Genomic DNA, 18,961 nt, shown 5'->3' with positions numbered 1-18,961 from the left:
CATGGTTACCATGATATCACTTAAAAAAATATAAACAGTGTCTTAATGTGATAATTTTTTTTGAAACGAGAACAGGTTAGAGTGTTTGCATTACACATAAACTGGGCTAGATTAACCATGTTGGGGCCCCCAGGCAATGCACATGTCAGGATTCCTTTAGCCTTTTCAAACTCCCTAATATATATATATATATTACCACAGTGCAATTTTATTCATAATTATGCTGTTATTTTACTATTTTTTTGAAGGTCTACCATGACCCTAGTCAGTAAAAAAATTGAAATAAGTGGAAGGAAAATATGCGTATTTTTTATTAACTCATTTAGCAAAGTACAGTATGTTTAAATATTAATGCTCCTGAGTTTTTTTTAGATACAAAATCGTTTAAAGTACCTTGAAAATTGACATTTTCCAATATATAATTTTCAGTCACCATTATCACCAGTGAATTTAAACAATTCTGAGACACTGACGAATGAAGGCCGATTTCGATTAGTTTTCATTTCAAAAAGTTATGTTCACCTGTGCCATTTGTAATCATCAGACATCTATTAATTGGCAATGCTGTCATTACATTCAGGAAATATGATTGTGCCATCTTGCCAAAAATCAGTTTATATGACTCCTTGGCAGGTATAATTTTATCTTTTCTGTCCTCTATTTGTAAGATGAAGTACTTGAAATGCACCATATCATCTGTAAACACAGTGGCAATATGATCAGAATAATGTTCTCTTGTCAATGTACAAGCTTGTATCATTGGACTTTATTGAGAAATCTGTCAGAAATCCAATTTATTTCCTGGTAAGCGTCAAGTAATTGCGGCAATTCTGTACACAGAATGTCTGGTACAGGCTGTCCTTACTTTGCCTGTGAACCTATGCCACAGTAAAACTTGCTGCCACACCTACTGATGTGGAGCCCACAGATTTTGACCTGGCCCCCTCCTCCTCCTCCTCCTCCTCCTCCTCCTCAGCTGAGCCTTGAGCAGCCCTGGTGAAGTATCAGTGCAGCAATAGTGCAGCAGCAGTGCAGTAGGGAGCCGCATATTTAGCTTTCATATTTGTTTTGTAGTTTGATTCTTAATTTCTTTCCGAGTGTTTGTGCATTTGCATATTTAATTACATAAAATCCTTGCATATTCTCGTATTTGAGAGGAGTTACATTGCTTATTGATAGCTGTAAAGTATAAATTTGTGGAGTCGTTAGTCAGTTGTTTGTTTTGGACAGCCAGTGCTTTCTGTTTATTTCGTAGAGTCAGTTAGCAGCAGACGGAGGACAGTGCAGTTTCATCTATGCTTGCAGAGTGACGTGTGCGAGCAGCAGTAGCAGAAACTAGTTGTATATTCAGTTTTTCGTAATAGTTCCGCAGGTTTAATTCAAATTACTTTGTGTGTTTGTGTGCTTGTGTGGTGAAATTTTTCAGATCTTTGTGTATTTTCGAATTAGAAAGGGGTAGTATCAAATTTTAATAATGGTAGAGTGTAACATTGTGTAGGCGGTTGTCATTTGTACTAAGACAGGTGTAGAATCGCATTGTAATATCTGTACAGTGGTGTAGTCATAGTCATGTGATTGCTTGGTTCATAAGTAATTGTTCATATATCACAGCTCAACCTGGCGCTGGTGACGCAACTGTGCAGTTGCGTATTGCTATTTTATTTGTCGCAACTCTATATGTCCAGATATTAGCAGTAGGATGGATAGGGTGTGTGCGGGCACAGGAGAAACTGGCCGCAGTTTACGGGCAGCTGAGCGTGCTGTTGGCCACGGCCAGCCACCTTCAGGCTCCTTCCTTGACGTGCAGCAACGGCAGAGGGTCTGGCGCATCGCTTGAGGCACCCCAGGTGTCGCTTGCTGCATCCACTGACTCAGCCGCTGAGGCCTCTTCTAGTGTACCTGGCACATTGGGGCTGCCCTCACCTCAGGGTGAGTGGCAGACTGCAATGCATTCGCGTTACTTGAGGCAGAGGATCAATGTGGTCTTGCCTGCAGCTATCGAGCGTACGGGGTGCAGTTGTCGGCACCAATGAAGCCTGTTGCTTGAGTTCTGAGCTGATCCTCAGTTCGTACAGGCGGCTGGCGGATTTGATGCAGACCACTGGGTGCAAGCAGAGCTCTCTATTTGCAGCATCGTTCCCAGAGTGGATCAGGGTCCTTTGGTTTGGAGCCGAGTGGAGAGTCTCAACCAGAGGTTCATTGACTCTGTGACGGTCTTGACTGCAGATTTCTAGACTTGCACTATTGGGTGGGGAATTGTAGGTTGCCCCTAGATAGGTCAGGGGTGCACTACACAAAGGAAGCGGCTACTCGGGTAGCAGAGTACTTGTGGCATGCACATGGGGTTTTTTTAGGCTAGGCAGTAGTGCGAGGTGTCCTGATGAACACTCACCAGTCAACATGCAGGCAGGGAAATCAGGACGCGCTTAGTGTAAAGACACTTCAGCTATCAAGATATTAGCAGTAAATGTTCAGAGTGTTTGGAATAAAGTTCCTGAATTTACTGCCCTCCAGGAAGTGTGTGGTGTGCAAATTATTCTCGGGACTGAGACCTGGCTGAACCCTGAGACAGGAAGTTCTGAAATATTTAGTGAGGGTTGGAATGTGTATCGGAAAGACCGATTAGACACCGTAGGAGGTGGTGTCTTCATTGCAGTTGACAAAAATATTGTCTCTACTGAGGTCGAAGTAGAGTGTGATTGTGAAGTTATCCGGACATGTTTAACAGGACTAGGAGTAATAAAGTTAATTGTTGGGTGTTATTATTGGCCACCAGGTTCCACTGCGACAGTTCTAGAACCATTCAAAGGGAGTCTACACTCTGTATCGCAGAAGTACCCGGATCATGCTATATTAGTCGGAGGCGACTTCAACCTACCTAGTATAGACTGGGATGTCTATGGAGTCATTACAGGTGGTACAGACAAGCTGTTGTGTGAATTACTTTTGAACACATAATCCGAAAACTGTCTAGAGCAGCTAAATCGACAGCCAACGCGTAATGGAAATATTTTTGATCTGGTAGCCACAAACAGACCAGACCTCATCGACGGTGTCAGTGTTGAGACAGGGATTAGTGATCATGATGTTGTCATTACGACTATGGTTATGAAAGTTAAAAAGTCGGTCAAGAAGGCTAGTAGAATATTTTTACTAGAAAGAGCAGATAAGCAGTTGTTAGCATCCCACTTTGTAAATGAATCACCTTCACTTACATCCTGTACGATGGAAATGGAAGAATTATGGGCAAATTTTAAACACATTGTAAATCACACATGGAGAAGTATGTGCCGAAAAAGTGGGTTACAGACAGAAAAGACCCACTGTGGTTTAACAGCGCAATTCGTAGAATTCTCAGGAAGCAAATACAGTTGCACTGGCGGTACAAGAAAGATCAGGAGAATGAGGACAGGCAAAAGTTAGTAGAGATTCATGCTGCTGTAAGAAGAGTGATGCACAAAGCATACAACCATCGTACCACCATCATACCTTAGCAAAAGATCTTGCTGAAAACCCGAGGAAATTCTGGTCTTACGTAAAATCGGTAAGCGGGTCAAAGGCTTCCATCCAGTTACTCACTGATCAGTCTGGCCTGGCAACAGAAGACAGGAAAACAAAAGCTGAAATTTTAAGTTTAGCATTTGAGAAATCTTTCACGCAGGAGGATCGTACAAACATACTGGCGTTTGAGTCTCATACAGATTCCCATATGGAGGACATAGTGATAGACATCCCTGGGGTTGTGAATGGGTTGAAAATAAATAAATCTCCAGGTCCTGATGGGATTCCAATTTGGTTTTACAGAGAGTACTCTACTGCATTGGCTCCTTACTTAGCTTGCATTTAACGCGAATCTCTTGCCCAATGTAAAGTCCCGAGTGACTGGAAAAAAGTGCAGGTGACACCTGTATTTAAGAAGGGTAGAAGGACAAATCCTCAAAATTACAGACCAATATCCTTAACACCGGTTTGTTGCAGGATTCTCGAACATATTCTCAGTTCGAATATAATGAATTTCCTTGAGACAGAGAAGTTGCTGTTCATGCATCAGTACGGCTTTAGACAGCATTGCTCCCGTGAAATGCAACTCGCCCTTTTTTTCACATGATATCTTGCGAATCATGGATGAAGGGTATCAGACGGATGCCATATTCCTTGACTTCCGGAAAATGTTTGACTCGATGCCCCACTGCAGACTCCTAACTAAGGTACGAGCATATGGGATTGGTTCCCAAATATGTGAGTGGCTCGAAGACTTCTTAAGTAATAGAACCCAGTATGTTGTCCTCGATGGTGAATGTTCATCGGAGGTGAGGGTATCATCTGGAGTGCCCCAGGAAAGTGTGGTAGGTCCGCTGTTGTTTTCTATCTACATAAATGATCTTTTGGATAGGGTGGATAGCAATGTGGGGCTGTTTGCTGATGATGCTGTGGTGTATGGGAAGATGTTGTCGTTGAGTGACTGTAGGAGGATACAAGATGACTTGGACAGGATTTGTGATTGTTGTAAAGAATGGCAGCTAACTCTAAATATAGATAAACGTAAATTAATGCAGATGAATAGGAAAAAGAATCCCGTAATATTTGAATACTCCATTAGTAGTGTAGTGCTTGACACAGTAACATCAATTAAATATTTGGGCATAACATTGCAGAGCGATATGAAGTGAGACAAGCATGTAAGGGCAGTTGTGGGGATGGCGGATAGTCGTCTTTGGTTCATTGGTAGAATTTTGGGAAGATGTGGTTCATCTGTAAAGGAGACCGCTTATAAAACACTGATACAACCTATTCTTGATTACTGCTTGAGTGTTTGGGATACCTATCAGGTCGGATTGAGGGAGGACATAGAAGTATTTCAGAGGTGGGCTGCTACATTTGTTACTGGTAGGTTTGATCATCACATGAGTGTTACAGAAATGCTTCAGGAACTCGGGTGGGAGTCTCTGGAGGAAAGGAGGCATTCTTTTCATGAATCGCTACTGAGGAAATTTAGAGAACCAGCATTTGAGGCTGACTGCAGTACAATTTTACTGCTGTCAACTTATATTTCGCCAAAAGACCACAAAGATAAGATAAGAGAGATTAGGGCTCGTACAGAGGCATATAGGCAGTCATTTTTCCCTCGTTCTGTTTGGGAGTGGAACAAGGAGAGAAGATGCTAGTTGTGGTATGTGGTACCGTATTTACTCGAATCTAAGCCGCACTTTTTTTCCGGTTTTTGTAATCCAAAAAACCTCCTGCAGCTTAGAATCGAGTGCAAATAAGTGGAAGTTCTGTAAAATGTTGGTAGGTGCCACCACGATTAACTTCTGCCGTCAAATATATGTAGCGCTGCAGAGGCATGCTTTGCAGGCACAAAGATAAATACTGGCGCCAAAAGCTCTGCGACAGTAAATAAATTAAGGTGGAAGACTAGTTTTTTTTCTCCACCCCGAGTTTCGACCACTGCATTTTCATGCATTATCCATCAAAGTAAAAAAAAAAATCCGTATTGTTCATCTTGGAATGTAGCAACCTTTCAATGTACTACGAAAATCTGACTGGCAAGACTGGGATGTTTGTCAATATGGCCAACTCTAAGTTCTGAATTTTTTCCTACTTGTGACGAGAGATGGTTGCTAATAGGAACTTTTATGAATTGTGAATCACATGTAGCATTCTCTTCACCATAAGAATAATATGAATATAAACAATTTTGACATGCATTCTTTCTTGTTTGCTGCTATCTCATTTAAATCCTGTCGGTCTAATAAACTACGAAACTAGAGTGAGACAACAGCAAATGCGGAAGAATATACATATCATGCCAAGTTTATATTTGTATTATTCTTACACCGAATAGTGATACAGCTTCAACCATAGGTATTGGTATCTACAATACAGTCAGAAATGAAGCACGACAACTGACTAGATTTTTAAATCTAAGATGACTCTAATTTCTGTGCAGAATGTAATGTACTAAAGAGGCATCTGCAAAGATTTTCAAACGAAGAAAAATTTTGTCTAAACTCTCCTTCACAACATCTATCACAGGCAGTCTTTTATTTGGTTCTTGTTGATTATTATCAAAGAAAGCAGCAGTGTAAGTAACAACAAATAGCAGTCTCTTGCCATTGTTTCGCTAATGAGACGATTCCTCTTTTTTTTTTTTTTTTTTTTAATTGGAAGCGACGGTAATGCACACAAAAGCAAGGCATGCCATGAGCAGCAACAGGTCGTAAACACTCATTATCAAAATGCGACAATGCATGACACAGTACAATATTGGATTTTCAGCTTAGAGTGATGTAAACACTTATAACAAAGAGTACAGCACTTATCAGATCAAAGAAAAATAAGCAATCAATTCAAACCAGACGAAGCATGTGAAAAAGGAAGGGTACCCATATAAATATGGATGGAGCACCTGACACATAGCAATGGCTACCTGGTAAAGCTTAACTGCTAAGCTTATGACTCGAACCAAACTACTGCAGCTGTATCATCATTCATTCGACCTAAATTGTGTCTCATATTACAATGGACCAACTTTGTTCCGATTTGGAGGTGCAGCCTAAAACTTTTCTCTCCCCTCAAATTTTGAGTTTCGAATTTCAGGTGCGGCTTAGATTTGGGAAATTTTATTTTTTCCTTGATTTCGGGTCTCTTTTTTCAGGCACGGCTTAGAATCGAGTGCGGCTTAGATTCGAGTAAATACGGTACCCTCCGCCATGCACCATATGGTGGATTGCGGGGTATGTATGTAGATGTAGATGCCTCTGCCTCCCCCCCACCCTCTCACTGGTGGATGTGGCCTTGTCTCAACTGCTACTGGTTGACTGATCATTGCCTCAGCCTCTGCATCTTTCCACCCCTCTGGCAAAGCCAGCATTGTCGGCGTTGCCTCCTTTGCCGGTCAGTCCACTGCCCAGGTCTCTGGCACTCTCTCCAGTTCTGCACCAGAGTTTTCAGCCCAAGCCTTGCTATTGCATCACAATTGAGGCAGATGAGCTGGCATGGGCAGTGCAGCAGACTAGTGCAACAATAGCCATGAGGGCGCATGCGGGGCATTGCATGGCTGGATCCACTGACCGAAGTGCTTACCTTCAGACCATCCACACCCGCCATATGTTATGCTCATCCCTATGGACATCTCTACACTGTTTTGGGCTTCCTGCTTCTCTGTAGACTGACTCACATGGGGAGTTTGCATTAACTACTGTGGGGATCTGTTCCCCGGCTTGTTATCGAGCCACCATCAGACCATACGGTACCTTCTGCCAACAGTGTTTTTAGTGGTTGTGATGCCTGTGTAGATACTAAACACACTTTATTAATTTATCAAAAATACCCATATGATACACAGTAAGAGATAAATGTTATCCAACAGAAACACAAAGACAACGGCAGTTACAGGAAACTAACCAAAGAACATGTCAGTCATAAAAAAGAAGGATATTCCACACTTTTCATCTTGGTCTTAATATCAGACTATTTGTGTCACCACAAGACACATTTAGTGACTTAAACCACAGGCAGTGCTAAGTGGCACCCACAAGACACAGCTGTTAGCACGAGGAAGTGCTTGTAACATGTATGATGGTGCCATCAGTTATGGAACATGGCCCCTATTTGCATGTCCACATCAGCCATTTTACTTCACTTTGTGATATGAAGCAGCTTGTGACACAGGCCTGAGTGAATGAAAAAACCTGCCATGCTATTGGACTTGGATTCTGCAGGAAAGACATTGATATTTGTGTACAATGACTTGACTTTGGATTTGTGGCATTTATAGTTAAATTATTATGTTCCACTATGTACGTAGACGTCTTTGACTCTGCATGTGCAGGTTACTATCTGTTTTGCTTATTTAACTGCATTTCAGTTCTGAATAAATCAGACTTCTCAACAAGTCAGTATCATGGTTGCTTTCTTCTTTCTTCATTGTAATAAGCCAGATGACACTGAACACCAAAATGTAACTACACTTTTGCATATTGTATTTCATATTTATTTATCAAATGACTCATTCCACATCATTATGATCTATCATGCAAATGATCCATTGAACATGAAACTAAGTAATTAACTAACCACTGATTGTGTACATGATATGGGTTTTAGCATGTGTATAATAATAATTTTTTTTATTAAAAGTTAGATATTACATTCATACTTTACATTAAAAATTAAATGTCTCATTTCAGATACCATTCTATTTTAGAATTCTTCTACTTCCTAAACACAGCAAGACATCTCACTGCCAGGGATAGTTTATACAGCTTTATGCAAGTACATTTTAAATTATTGTGGGACTTACTTAATCTTTTATGTTGTAAGTGTATGTTATTCATGTTCCTTGTTCCATAATTGTGGATGGAACTTGTGTAAGTTGAAATCTCCAGCATTTTTTTTTTTAAATAAAGAAGAGATAGGGTTTAATGTAGAGGGAAGGTTCATTAACATTTTTAGTTCTGTGAAGTGTGGCTGGCATGACTCTCTGTTTGGAATGTCTGCAATTGTTCTCACATTTTTTCTCAAATCATACATGTAGTATGTGAATCACAGTCTGAACTAACAGCTGAATTTACAGCCAATACTCCTTCCAGATATCTCTGCAGCACCCTGAACAGATGACGTAGTTATCTAATTGACAATTCGGTGACATTATCAGTAGACATGGCGGTTCAGTGCTGACTGTCAGTTTGAAACATAACACCCTGCTCTCTGAAACCTAATGTCCAAAACTAATTGAACTGATTGTTGTACTCATAATAGTTAAGTGCTTAGTAGGTAATCAAGTCCACTGACTGTCTGTAACTGTACTGCAATATGCACTGAAGAGGAATAGATGAATTTCAAACACTGCTATGGCTGTATCTCATGTATTTCAAATAAATCTATAGAAGTAATTGCAGTGTACTTCAGTGTCTCAATTTTAACATGTTATTTCATAAACTATGTAATACTAAATGGAGACAGAATGGCTGGCTATTTTTCTCAAGTGGATTTAATTTTTAAAACAATTTACTTTACTACTATGAGCTTACTTGATGAGATGACAATTTTAAGTGATAATTGCACAATTTTCTTACCATAACAAGCTACATGTTTCATGTCTATATATAATATCATTAAAATTAAATATGACATAGGAAAATGTCTGATTATTCTGGTGCTACTTATAATCATATACTGTCCAGTCACATTGATGTAACCAGCTGTCAAAAGCCTCAATAACCAACTTTTGCAGCATGGACCAGTGTAAGACATGCAGGAAGAGAGTCAGCGATGGTCTGGAAGGTTCTGAAAGGAATGTGGAGCCATGTCAAATCCAGTGCCATGGCCAGCTGTGCTAGGTTTCTTTGTTGAGGATCCATTGTGTGAACAGCCCAATCAAGGTAGTCCCACAGATTCTCAGTTGGGTTTAAGCCCGGAGAGTCTGGCGGGCAGGGGAGTGTGGTAAACTCATCCTGGTACTCTTTGAACCATGAACATATACTGTGACTCTGTGATACATTGAATTGTCGTGCTGGCAGACGGCGTCTTGCCAAGGAAAAACTAACTGCATGTAATGGTGGACATGGTCCCCAGTGATAGATGCATACTTATGTTGACCCATTATGGGTTCCAGAATGAAAAGGTCACTCAAGAAATGTCACAAAAACATTCCCCAGACCATAATGCTCCCTCCTCTAGCCTGGATGCTCCTGACAATTGTTGCAGGTTATTTGCTTTCAGACATTTCACACAATATATGCCAACACCCATCTGTCCGCAGGAGTATAAAACATTATTCACCTGGAAATGCCACTCGGTTGATGTCCAGTTGCAGTAATAACATGCAGATTCCAGCATTCATCAATAATGAACAGCATTCTGCATGGGTGAATGAACTAGATGCCTGCCATGGAGACCTGTGCACAGCAATGTTCACTGAATAGTTGTTAAGGAGCCACTATTGGTGACCCCTTGGTTCAGTCAGTTGTTCAAGAGTTGCACGCCTACTTTTCTGAACACATCTTTGCAGCCATCATTCACTCCTGTCATCTATGGCTTGTGGCGTGCCACAGTTACCTTGCTGCCCATTTTCGACAGAGTTATTTGACCATGCAGGGTATACTTTAACCACAGTGACACACAAACACATTACAAAGTTAGCCAGTTTGGAAATGCCTCTAGCCTTGGTCCAGAAGGCAATGATCATGCCCTTCGGATGTGAGATAAATTGCTCCATTTGTGCATTATGACGACTGCTATGTTTTTCGAAAACTGTTCCCCTGATATGCTTCATTACCCTCCAATGATAGTGCTGCCACATGCAATCTGTGACTGGTTATTGCACATTGACACTGAACATGGACAGTAGTCACATTAATAAAAGTAGCAGCTTTCTTAGTAGAAAGAGAATTTTGAGATCACAATTGTTGGTTCTATAAACAGTCCTACTGTTGTAACTGAACTTAGATAACATAGACATACAATTTTTGTCAGTAACTGTAAAATTTTACCCTGAGTGAGAAGTGTGGGCTCTATTGTAGGTTTGTGAGTAGTGGGTTAGGTTTGTGAGCAGTGGGTTATGGTATGGGATTGGTTCAAAGTCTTTTCATTGGGGGTGGGGTGGGGGGGGGGGAGGGGGGAGGGGATACAGTGGGGAAGCCAGTGGAGATTCTAGTGAGATCCTCTCCTGGAAATGCAGTATCTGTAGTAGAAATAAGTTGATAGAGGAGCAGGAGTGTAAGATCTGTGCCCTTCAGGTGCAGTTATGATATGCAAAGGAGGAAACAGATAGGTTGAGGAGAGGGAAAGATGCTGGGAAGGCAGCTAGGAGGAGGAGCTAGTAAGACTGTACTTTGCATATATGCAATAGATGTGACTAACTGTCAAAGTTTAGTGGAGAGGAACCTCTTGAAGCCATAGGTACAGGAAACATGCAGCTGTCCTGAGCAGTTATGAGACCTACGTTAGTTGCAAAGTCTAACAGAAAGAAGAAGGTTATGCTGCTACATAGTTCACAAGGTATAGGTGTGGGCCACCAATTGCAGGAAGTGTTGGGGAATGAGTACTAGGTCACCAGCATTGTGAAGCCTCAGGTGACTGACAGCATAGGGGAGTTATGTAGGAATTTTATGGAGGATCAGGTGGTGATAGTGGGTGGAGCAGGGAATAGTCTGGAGAGAGACAGAGAATATGATGTAGGTGGTGACCTGGTAAAGATAGCTACTCAAACTGGTGGCGCTGATGTGCATTTTGTGCAACTGTTTCAGCATCATGATCCGCCTCATCTTAATGCAGCTGTTAGGTGCATTAACATGAAGCTGGAGAAGGCACTGATTGCAGAGGGCATGGGTCACATTGCACCTCAATAGGTATGGGAAGGGGAGGCTGGTAAAGCTTATAGCTGACATGTAGTGGGTAGTGGTGGGATCACTCATGGAAAAATTCCGGTAGTAGTTGGTGTTAGAGCTGCGCCTTTTTTAGATTGAAGTCAGCAGATAGGTATACCTGCTTAAAGGAAATCCCTCTAAGGGCTCACCTTCAGAGAACATCATGTTTCCAAATAGAGAAGGAATTAGATATTTCATCAAAATATAAGAGGTATTAGAGATAAAGTTAGTGAACTGCTTATAAATGTGGACTCTGAAATTATTGGTATATTGCATCAACACTTAAATAATTATACATTTCAGAGGCTTACTTTAGCAGGATACAGATTAGCTGGCTGTTCTCCAAGGAGTTCCTTGCGGGTTGGGGGAGTGGCCATGTAAGTAAAAAACAGTCTTCCATTTGAGTCCATAGATGTATCACGGCACTGCACTGAACAGATATTTGAATGTTGTGCAAGGGCAGTTGAATTTAGTGAAACTAAACTTCTAATTGATGTTGGTTATGGATCCCCAAACTCAGACTTTAGCGCATTTCTGCTCAGGCTAGGGAGGGTCCTTGATTCACTTTATAGAAAGTATCAGAAATTAGTTATAAGTGTTGAGTTCAATATTAATTTTGTATATGATGGTGCAAGAAAAAAGATGTTGGTAGATTTCCTAAATTCATATGATTGGATGCAGAAAGTGCTTTTTCCAACTAGGGTGCAGGGGAACAGTAGTTCAGCCATAGACAATATTTATATTCATTCTTCATTACTAGATGGGCAATCCATTAGTAAAAGGATGAATTGCCTTTCAGACCATGATGCACAAATTTTACATACTAAAAGACTATGTACTCAAACAAATGCCACATATATAATTACAAACTATATAGGAAAGTTAATCAAACAGCAATAGACAGTTTTTTAAACCTCGTCAAGGAACAAGAGAGACAGGATGTTTATAGTGTCAATAACATAGATGACAAATATAATGCTTTCCTTAACACATTTCTCATGCTCCTTGAGAGTTGCTTTCCATTAGAACATTCTAAATGGGGTTCTAGCAGTAAAAGGCAGCCTGGGTGGCTGACTAGTGGGATAAGGATATCATGTGGAACAAAGTGGGAATTATATCAAAATGTTAGAAGTAGTCACAATCAAGTCACAGCATCCCATTACAAACAGAACTGTAAGGTGCTTAAAAACATTATTAGGGAGGCAAAGAGTATGTGGTGCACAAATAGAATGGCTAATTCACACTATAAAATTAAAACCATATGATCAGATGTGAAGGAAGTGCAGCAAAAGGTCGACGATACAAAGTCAGTTCGCAGTAAAAATATTTCTGTTATTGATACATCAGATATATGTACAGTATTTAACAGCAGTAAAAATATTTCTGTTAATGATACATCAGATATATGTACAGTATTTAACAATCATTTTCTGAGCATTGGTGGTGAACTAAAAAAAAAAAACATTAGTTTCTACAGGGAATCATATAACTCCCTTGGAAAAGGCCTTTCCAAGGCTGATGTCTGAAATACTCCTCTGTGATACAGACAAGGGGGAGACTGAGTCAATAATTAAATCACTGAAGACTAAAGACTTTCATGGATATGATGGAGTGCCTAGCAGAATATTAAAGTACTCTGCTGCACATCTTAGCCCTGTGTTTAGCCATATTTGTAATTTTCCTTTAGGAATGGTCAGTTACCTGAACTATTAAAGCATCCCATAAAAAACCTGCTTTATAAAAAGAGAGAAAGGGATAATGTAGACAATTTTAGACCTATTTCTATGCCATCAGTGTTGCTAAACTTATTGAAACGGCTGTATGCGTAAAGATAATTGATCATTTTATATCACATAATTTGCTATCAAATGTACAGTTTAGCTTTAGAAGTCATTTAACAGCTGAAAATGGTAAATTCTCTGGATGGGTTAAACAAAAGGTTTCAAATGCCAGGCATATTTTTTTATTTAACTGAGGCATTTGATTGTGTTGATCACAAATTATAGCTCCAGAAGTTGGACCATTGCGGGATATGGGAAGTTGCTCACAATAGGTTCACCTCTTACTTTAACAACAGACAGCAAAAGGTCGTTATTGACAGTGCTGAGAGTGGCCATGACGTGGGGTGTGAGTTGGGTATGGTCAAATGGGCGGTGCCCCTGTTCCTTACTTATATAAACAACATGCCCTCTAGTATTACGGCTACCTCTAAAATATTTCTGTCTGCTGATGATGCTTGGTAGTAAATGATGTTGTGTGCAACATTGGCTCGGTTTCAAATAGTGCAGTTCATGACATAAGTTCATAGCATGAAGAAAATAAACTAACACTAATCACAGTAAGACTCTGTTTTTACAGTTTCTAACACACAATTCAAGAAAAAACTCAACATTTTAATTTCACAGAATGGGCATATGGTTAGTGAAACTGAACAGCTCAAAATTTTAGGTGTTCAGGTAGATAGTAAACTGTCATGGGAAGCCCACGTTCAGGATCTTGTTCAAAGACTTAATTCGAACGGTATCTGAAGTAAGTGTTCGTTTGACACAAAAATTAATCTACTTTGCTTATTTTCATTCACTTATGTCATATGTTATTACATTTTGGGGTAACTCTTCCATTTCTGAAAGGATATTTTTGGCTCAGAAATGGGTGATTCGGGCAATAAGTGGTGTAAGTTAGTGAATCTCTTGTTGACCTCTGTTCATGAGTCAGGGTATTTTGGCATTGGCCCCTCAATATTTATATATTCCTTACTGTCAATCCTTGTTAACAATATCAGCATATTCCCAAGAATAAGCAGGTTTCACTCAGTTAATACTCGGCAGAAATCAAACAGACTTCTTTAAAACTCTTGTGTAGAAAGGTGTACAGTATACTGCTGCATCCATTTTCAATAAGCTACATTAAGAATTCAAAAATCTTGGCAGTAATCCACACACTTTCAAATCGAATCTGAAGAGTTTTTTCATGGGTCACTCCTTCTATTCTGTTGAGAAGTTCCTTTAAAAATTAAGCTTGAATGAAACTTAATTAAATATTTACCATCCAGTATATCTGCTATATAAGAGAGACACATACTGTACAACAATTTATATAGATATGTGTTAATAACATGTAATAATTATTTATTGAGTTTTATTAAGATGTATGCAATCATGTTTAATTATGATAAGTATACCTGATTATCTCAGCCAATTCCTAATATTTAATATGAAATGCTAGGGTTACCTGTGGTGGAGTAGATGAATCAGGAATAACTGGCACAGGCACCATTGTTTCTCTTTTATTTCGAGCAGAAGTAACAATTCCCAGAGTTGGGGGATCCTTAATCAGTGTAAATATACCACCCTGAGAACAAAAAATGTAAACAGTGAGTAATATTTCCAAATTTCTCAAGGAAAAAATAAAGAGTGGTGAACAGAGAACGCTGAACTGAAGTAATTTATAGCCCACAAGACTGTTTCTGTCATCCTCAACCTTAAGTAATATGGCAATCCTAACACCAGGTAAAGGCAGAGTAAGGAAGACAGAGAGAGAGAGAGAGAGAGAGAGAGAGAGAGAGAGAGAGAGAGAGAGAGAGAGAGAGCAATGTAGCTGTTTTAATATGTGAATACCCAACTTTACGGTGTACAAGATATTACATTGTGTGAATGTACACGTTTTTACCATATGCTTCAGTATGGTGACTAGATGACACATATTTCACAGGATCATCCATTATTTAGCTTAATTGTCCCATTGTCCTGACAAAATGTCTATGGAATGTACAGGCCAATAATAATTAAAGTTTCAAATCACTGTAGAAATAACACCACTGGTCAGAAAGATGTCAAATTGCAACGAAATATTGTTGGAGAAGGGGGAAAACGTATGGCAGAAGAAAACAAATAATGTTAAAATTGATTAATAAATGGCACTGTATGTATCAAAATATGTAAATGAAAACACCTGCCATGCACATGTTCGCCATGGCTGTCACAATGCAGGATCACACGCTGCTTGTAAAGCTGCATCACAAGAATGATGACGTGCACACAACACTCTGCAGAAGTTCCAGACACTGAAGGGTTTGAAGGAAGGCTTTGGTCTGATGACTGCCTTGGGTCTGGAGAAAACGATTCGGAAATTCAAAAAGACGGTTTCTTTTGGTGTGCAACCTGGTAGAGGGAGGAAACAAATTGATTTGATGTTAATGGAAGCAGTGGCACAGTAATGCAGGAGGAGACAAATGCTGGTGGGCAAACATGTAGTGCACAGAGAATTGCCCGAACATTGGACATACCTGTGAGCACGGTGTGGAAAATCCTATGAAACATCCTTCTTTGCTATCCATTAAAAATTACCCATGTTCACGAGTTGCTTCCTGTTGACCTGCCAGCAAGAGAGAGCTTTGCTTTAGAATTTCTTGCTCACATGAAAGTGGACAATGATTGGCCATGGAAGATTTTGTGGACAGGCAATGCCCACTTCCATCTGACAGGATATGTCAATACACAGAGTTGTCAAACATGAGCAACGGAAAATCTATACGCAAATCAACCAGTACCACTTCATCCTGAAAAGGACACTGTGTGGTGTGGGTTTATGGCATCGTTTACCATAGGGCCACATTTTTTCAAAGAGACAGGTGCTTCCAGTACTGTTACCTATACCATCACTGGTAAGTGCTACGAGTGTCTTTTGCACAACCAAGTCATTCCAGCTCTCCAACAGTATGGATGGGACCATTTTTATGCAAGATGGCACACCTCACATTGCAAATCCACTTAAGCAGCTGCTGAAACACCATTTCGAAACTGCTAGAATTATCAGCCACCATTTTGCTACAGCCTGGACATCCCGATCACCTGATCTTAATCCATGTGACTTCTGGCTGTGGAGCTATCTGAAAGATGTTGTGTTCACTGTTCTGATTGCAAACTTAGGTGCATTGAAGGCGTGCATTCTGCAACACATTCTGAACATGACTCCAGAAACACTTTGATCAGTTGCGGAACATGCTGTTTCTCAATTTCAAATTGTTGCAGAAAATGGTGGACAGTATATTGAACACGTTTCGCGCCAGTCACATGGAAATTAGTAATCTGATTTGACTTTGACTGATGCTTTCTATGCAGTTTTTGGCATCAGGCTAATTAAAAACCAATGTCATTGATGTCTCTTATGCAGGTTTTGGCCTCAGGACAGTTAAAAACCAATTTTTCCCATCTGATGTGATATGACCTTGTCGTGGTGGATGGGCTTACGTAACTAACAGTATCACACCTGTACACCCATGCACACTGAGTTGTACAGTTAGTTTAATGGCAAATTTACAACTTAGGCATTATTGTATGATTCATTTGTCATTTGTGGTTGACCTCTACTAAATTATGATGCTTACAGTGCCGTCTATTGCTACATTTTGTAACTATTTATTTTTCTTATGCCACACACGTCTCTGATAATATGCTGTTGCAGTTTGACATCATTTTGACCAGGGATGTTATTTCTACAGCAGCTTGAAAGTTTAACTTTAATTATAATCACCCTGTACATATTCCTATATTTCATTAACAGTCTTCTATATTTTGAAATAGCGTGTTTTTAAGTTACATGCAGCATAACAAAAGTAAGAGCAAATGTGATTATACCCAAAGAATAAAGAAAACACACTGTTTGATTAAACCAAACTGAACAAAATCTATATGCTGCAAGAATTTGCAGCTAATTACTGTGTTTGTGTTAGCTCTATCTTGCTCGAATGCTACTGCAGAAAGAGTGTTCTCTATCACACTGTTTATGAAATAAAAAGAAGAGATCTACTGTAACTAAGATTAAACAATGGAAAAGCCAGAATGTAATAATGACAATGTTATGAAAAGGATAGATTGCTACTCACCATACATTGAAAAAGTCTTCTGAACCAGACAAAACACACACACACCAAAACAAAGATTCCAAGACTTACCAAGCGGGAAAGCGCCGGCAGACAGGCACATGAACAAAACACACAAACACACACACAGTGAAATATGTCTGCTTGTGTCTGTGTATGTGCGGATGGATATGTGTGTGTGTGTGTGTGTGTGTGTGCGAGTGTACACTTGTCCTTTTTTTTCCCCTAAGGGAAGTCTTTCCGCTCCCGGGATTGGAATGACTCCTTACCCTCTCCCTTAAAACCCACATCCTTTCATTTTTCCCTCTCCTTCCCTCTTTCCTGACGAAGCAACTGCCAGTTGCGAAAGCTCGTAATTCTGTGTGTGTGTTTGTGTGTTTTGTTCATGTGCCTGTCTGCCGGCGCTTTCCCGCTTGGTAAGTCTTGGAATCTTTGTTTTTAATATATTTTTCCCATGTGGAAGTTTCTTTCTGTTTTTTATATATATATATATATATATATATATATATATATTAAAAACAAAGATTCCAAGACTTACCAAGCGGGAAAGCGCCGGCAGACAGGCACATGAACAAAACACCCAAACACACACACAGAATTACAAGCTTTCGCAACTGGCAGTTGCTTCGTCAGGAAAGAGGGAAGGAGAGGGAAAAATGAAAGGATGTGGGTTTTAAGGGAGAGGGTAAGGAGTCATTCCAATCCCGGGAGCGGAAAGACTTCCCTTAGGGGAAAAAAAGGACAGGTGTACACTCGCACACACACACACACACATATCCATCCGCACATACACAGACACAAGCAGACATATTTTCCCATGTGGAAGTTTCTTTCTGTTTTATATATATATATATATATATATATATATATATATATATATATATATATATATATATATATATATATATATATAGAAAGAAACTTCCACATGGGAAAAATATATTAAAAACAAAGATTCCAAGACTTACCAAGCGGGAAAGCGCCAGCAGACAGGCACAATGAACAAAACACACAAACACACACACAGAATTACTAGCTTTCGAAACCAATGGTTGCTTCTTCAGGAAGGAGAGGGAAAGACGAAAGGAAGTGGGTTTTAAGGGAGAGGGTAAGGAGTCAAGGAGTCATTCCAATCCTGGGAGCAGAAAGACTTCCCTTAGGGGGAAAAAAAGGACAGGTGTACACTCGTACACACACACACACACACATATCCATCCGTACATACACAGCCACAAGCAGACATATTTAAAGGCCTTTAAATATGTCTGCTTGTGTCTGTGTATGTACGGATGGATATGTGTGTGTGTGTGTGTGTGTGTGTGTGTGTGTGTGTGTGTGTGTGTGTGTGTGTGTACGAGTGTACACCTGTCCTTTTTTTCCCCCCAAGGGAAGTCTTTCTGCTCCTGGGATTGGAATGACTCCTTGACTCCTTACCCTCTCCCTTAAAACCCACTTCCTTTCGTCTTTCCCTCTCCTTCCTGAAGAAGCAACCATCGGTTGCGAAAGCTAGTAATTCTGTGTGTGTGTTTGTGTGTTTTGTTCATTGTGCCTGTCTGCCGGCACTTTCCCGCTTGGTAAGTCTTGGAATCTTTGTTTTTAATATATTTTTCCCATGTGGAAGTTTCTTTCTATTATATATATATATATATATATATATATATATATATATATATATATATATATATATATATAAAGATGATGTGACTTA

The 18,961-nt window shown here is 39.8% G+C and overlaps 1 protein-coding gene across 3 annotated transcripts in view; it reads right to left on the bottom strand.

Moving 5' to 3' along the window:
* LOC126336439 (uncharacterized) overlaps positions 1–18,961 on the bottom strand; it is a 216,745-nt gene that overhangs the window by 83,422 nt on the left and 114,362 nt on the right. For all 3 annotated transcript variants that reach the window (XM_050000137.1, XM_050000138.1, XM_050000136.1), the window contains exon 6: positions 14,604–14,723. In XM_050000137.1, the coding sequence (XP_049856094.1) occupies positions 14,604–14,723 (120 nt within the window). The remainder of the gene's footprint in view (positions 1–14,603; positions 14,724–18,961) is intronic.

The sequence above is a fragment of the Schistocerca gregaria genome, chromosome 2, assembly GCF_023897955.1.
Source record: "Schistocerca gregaria isolate iqSchGreg1 chromosome 2, iqSchGreg1.2, whole genome shotgun sequence".
Classification (NCBI taxonomy): Eukaryota; Metazoa; Arthropoda; class Insecta; order Orthoptera; family Acrididae; genus Schistocerca; species Schistocerca gregaria.
Note: the sequence above shows the minus strand (reverse complement) of the source record. Positions and strands in the feature narration are given on the sequence as shown.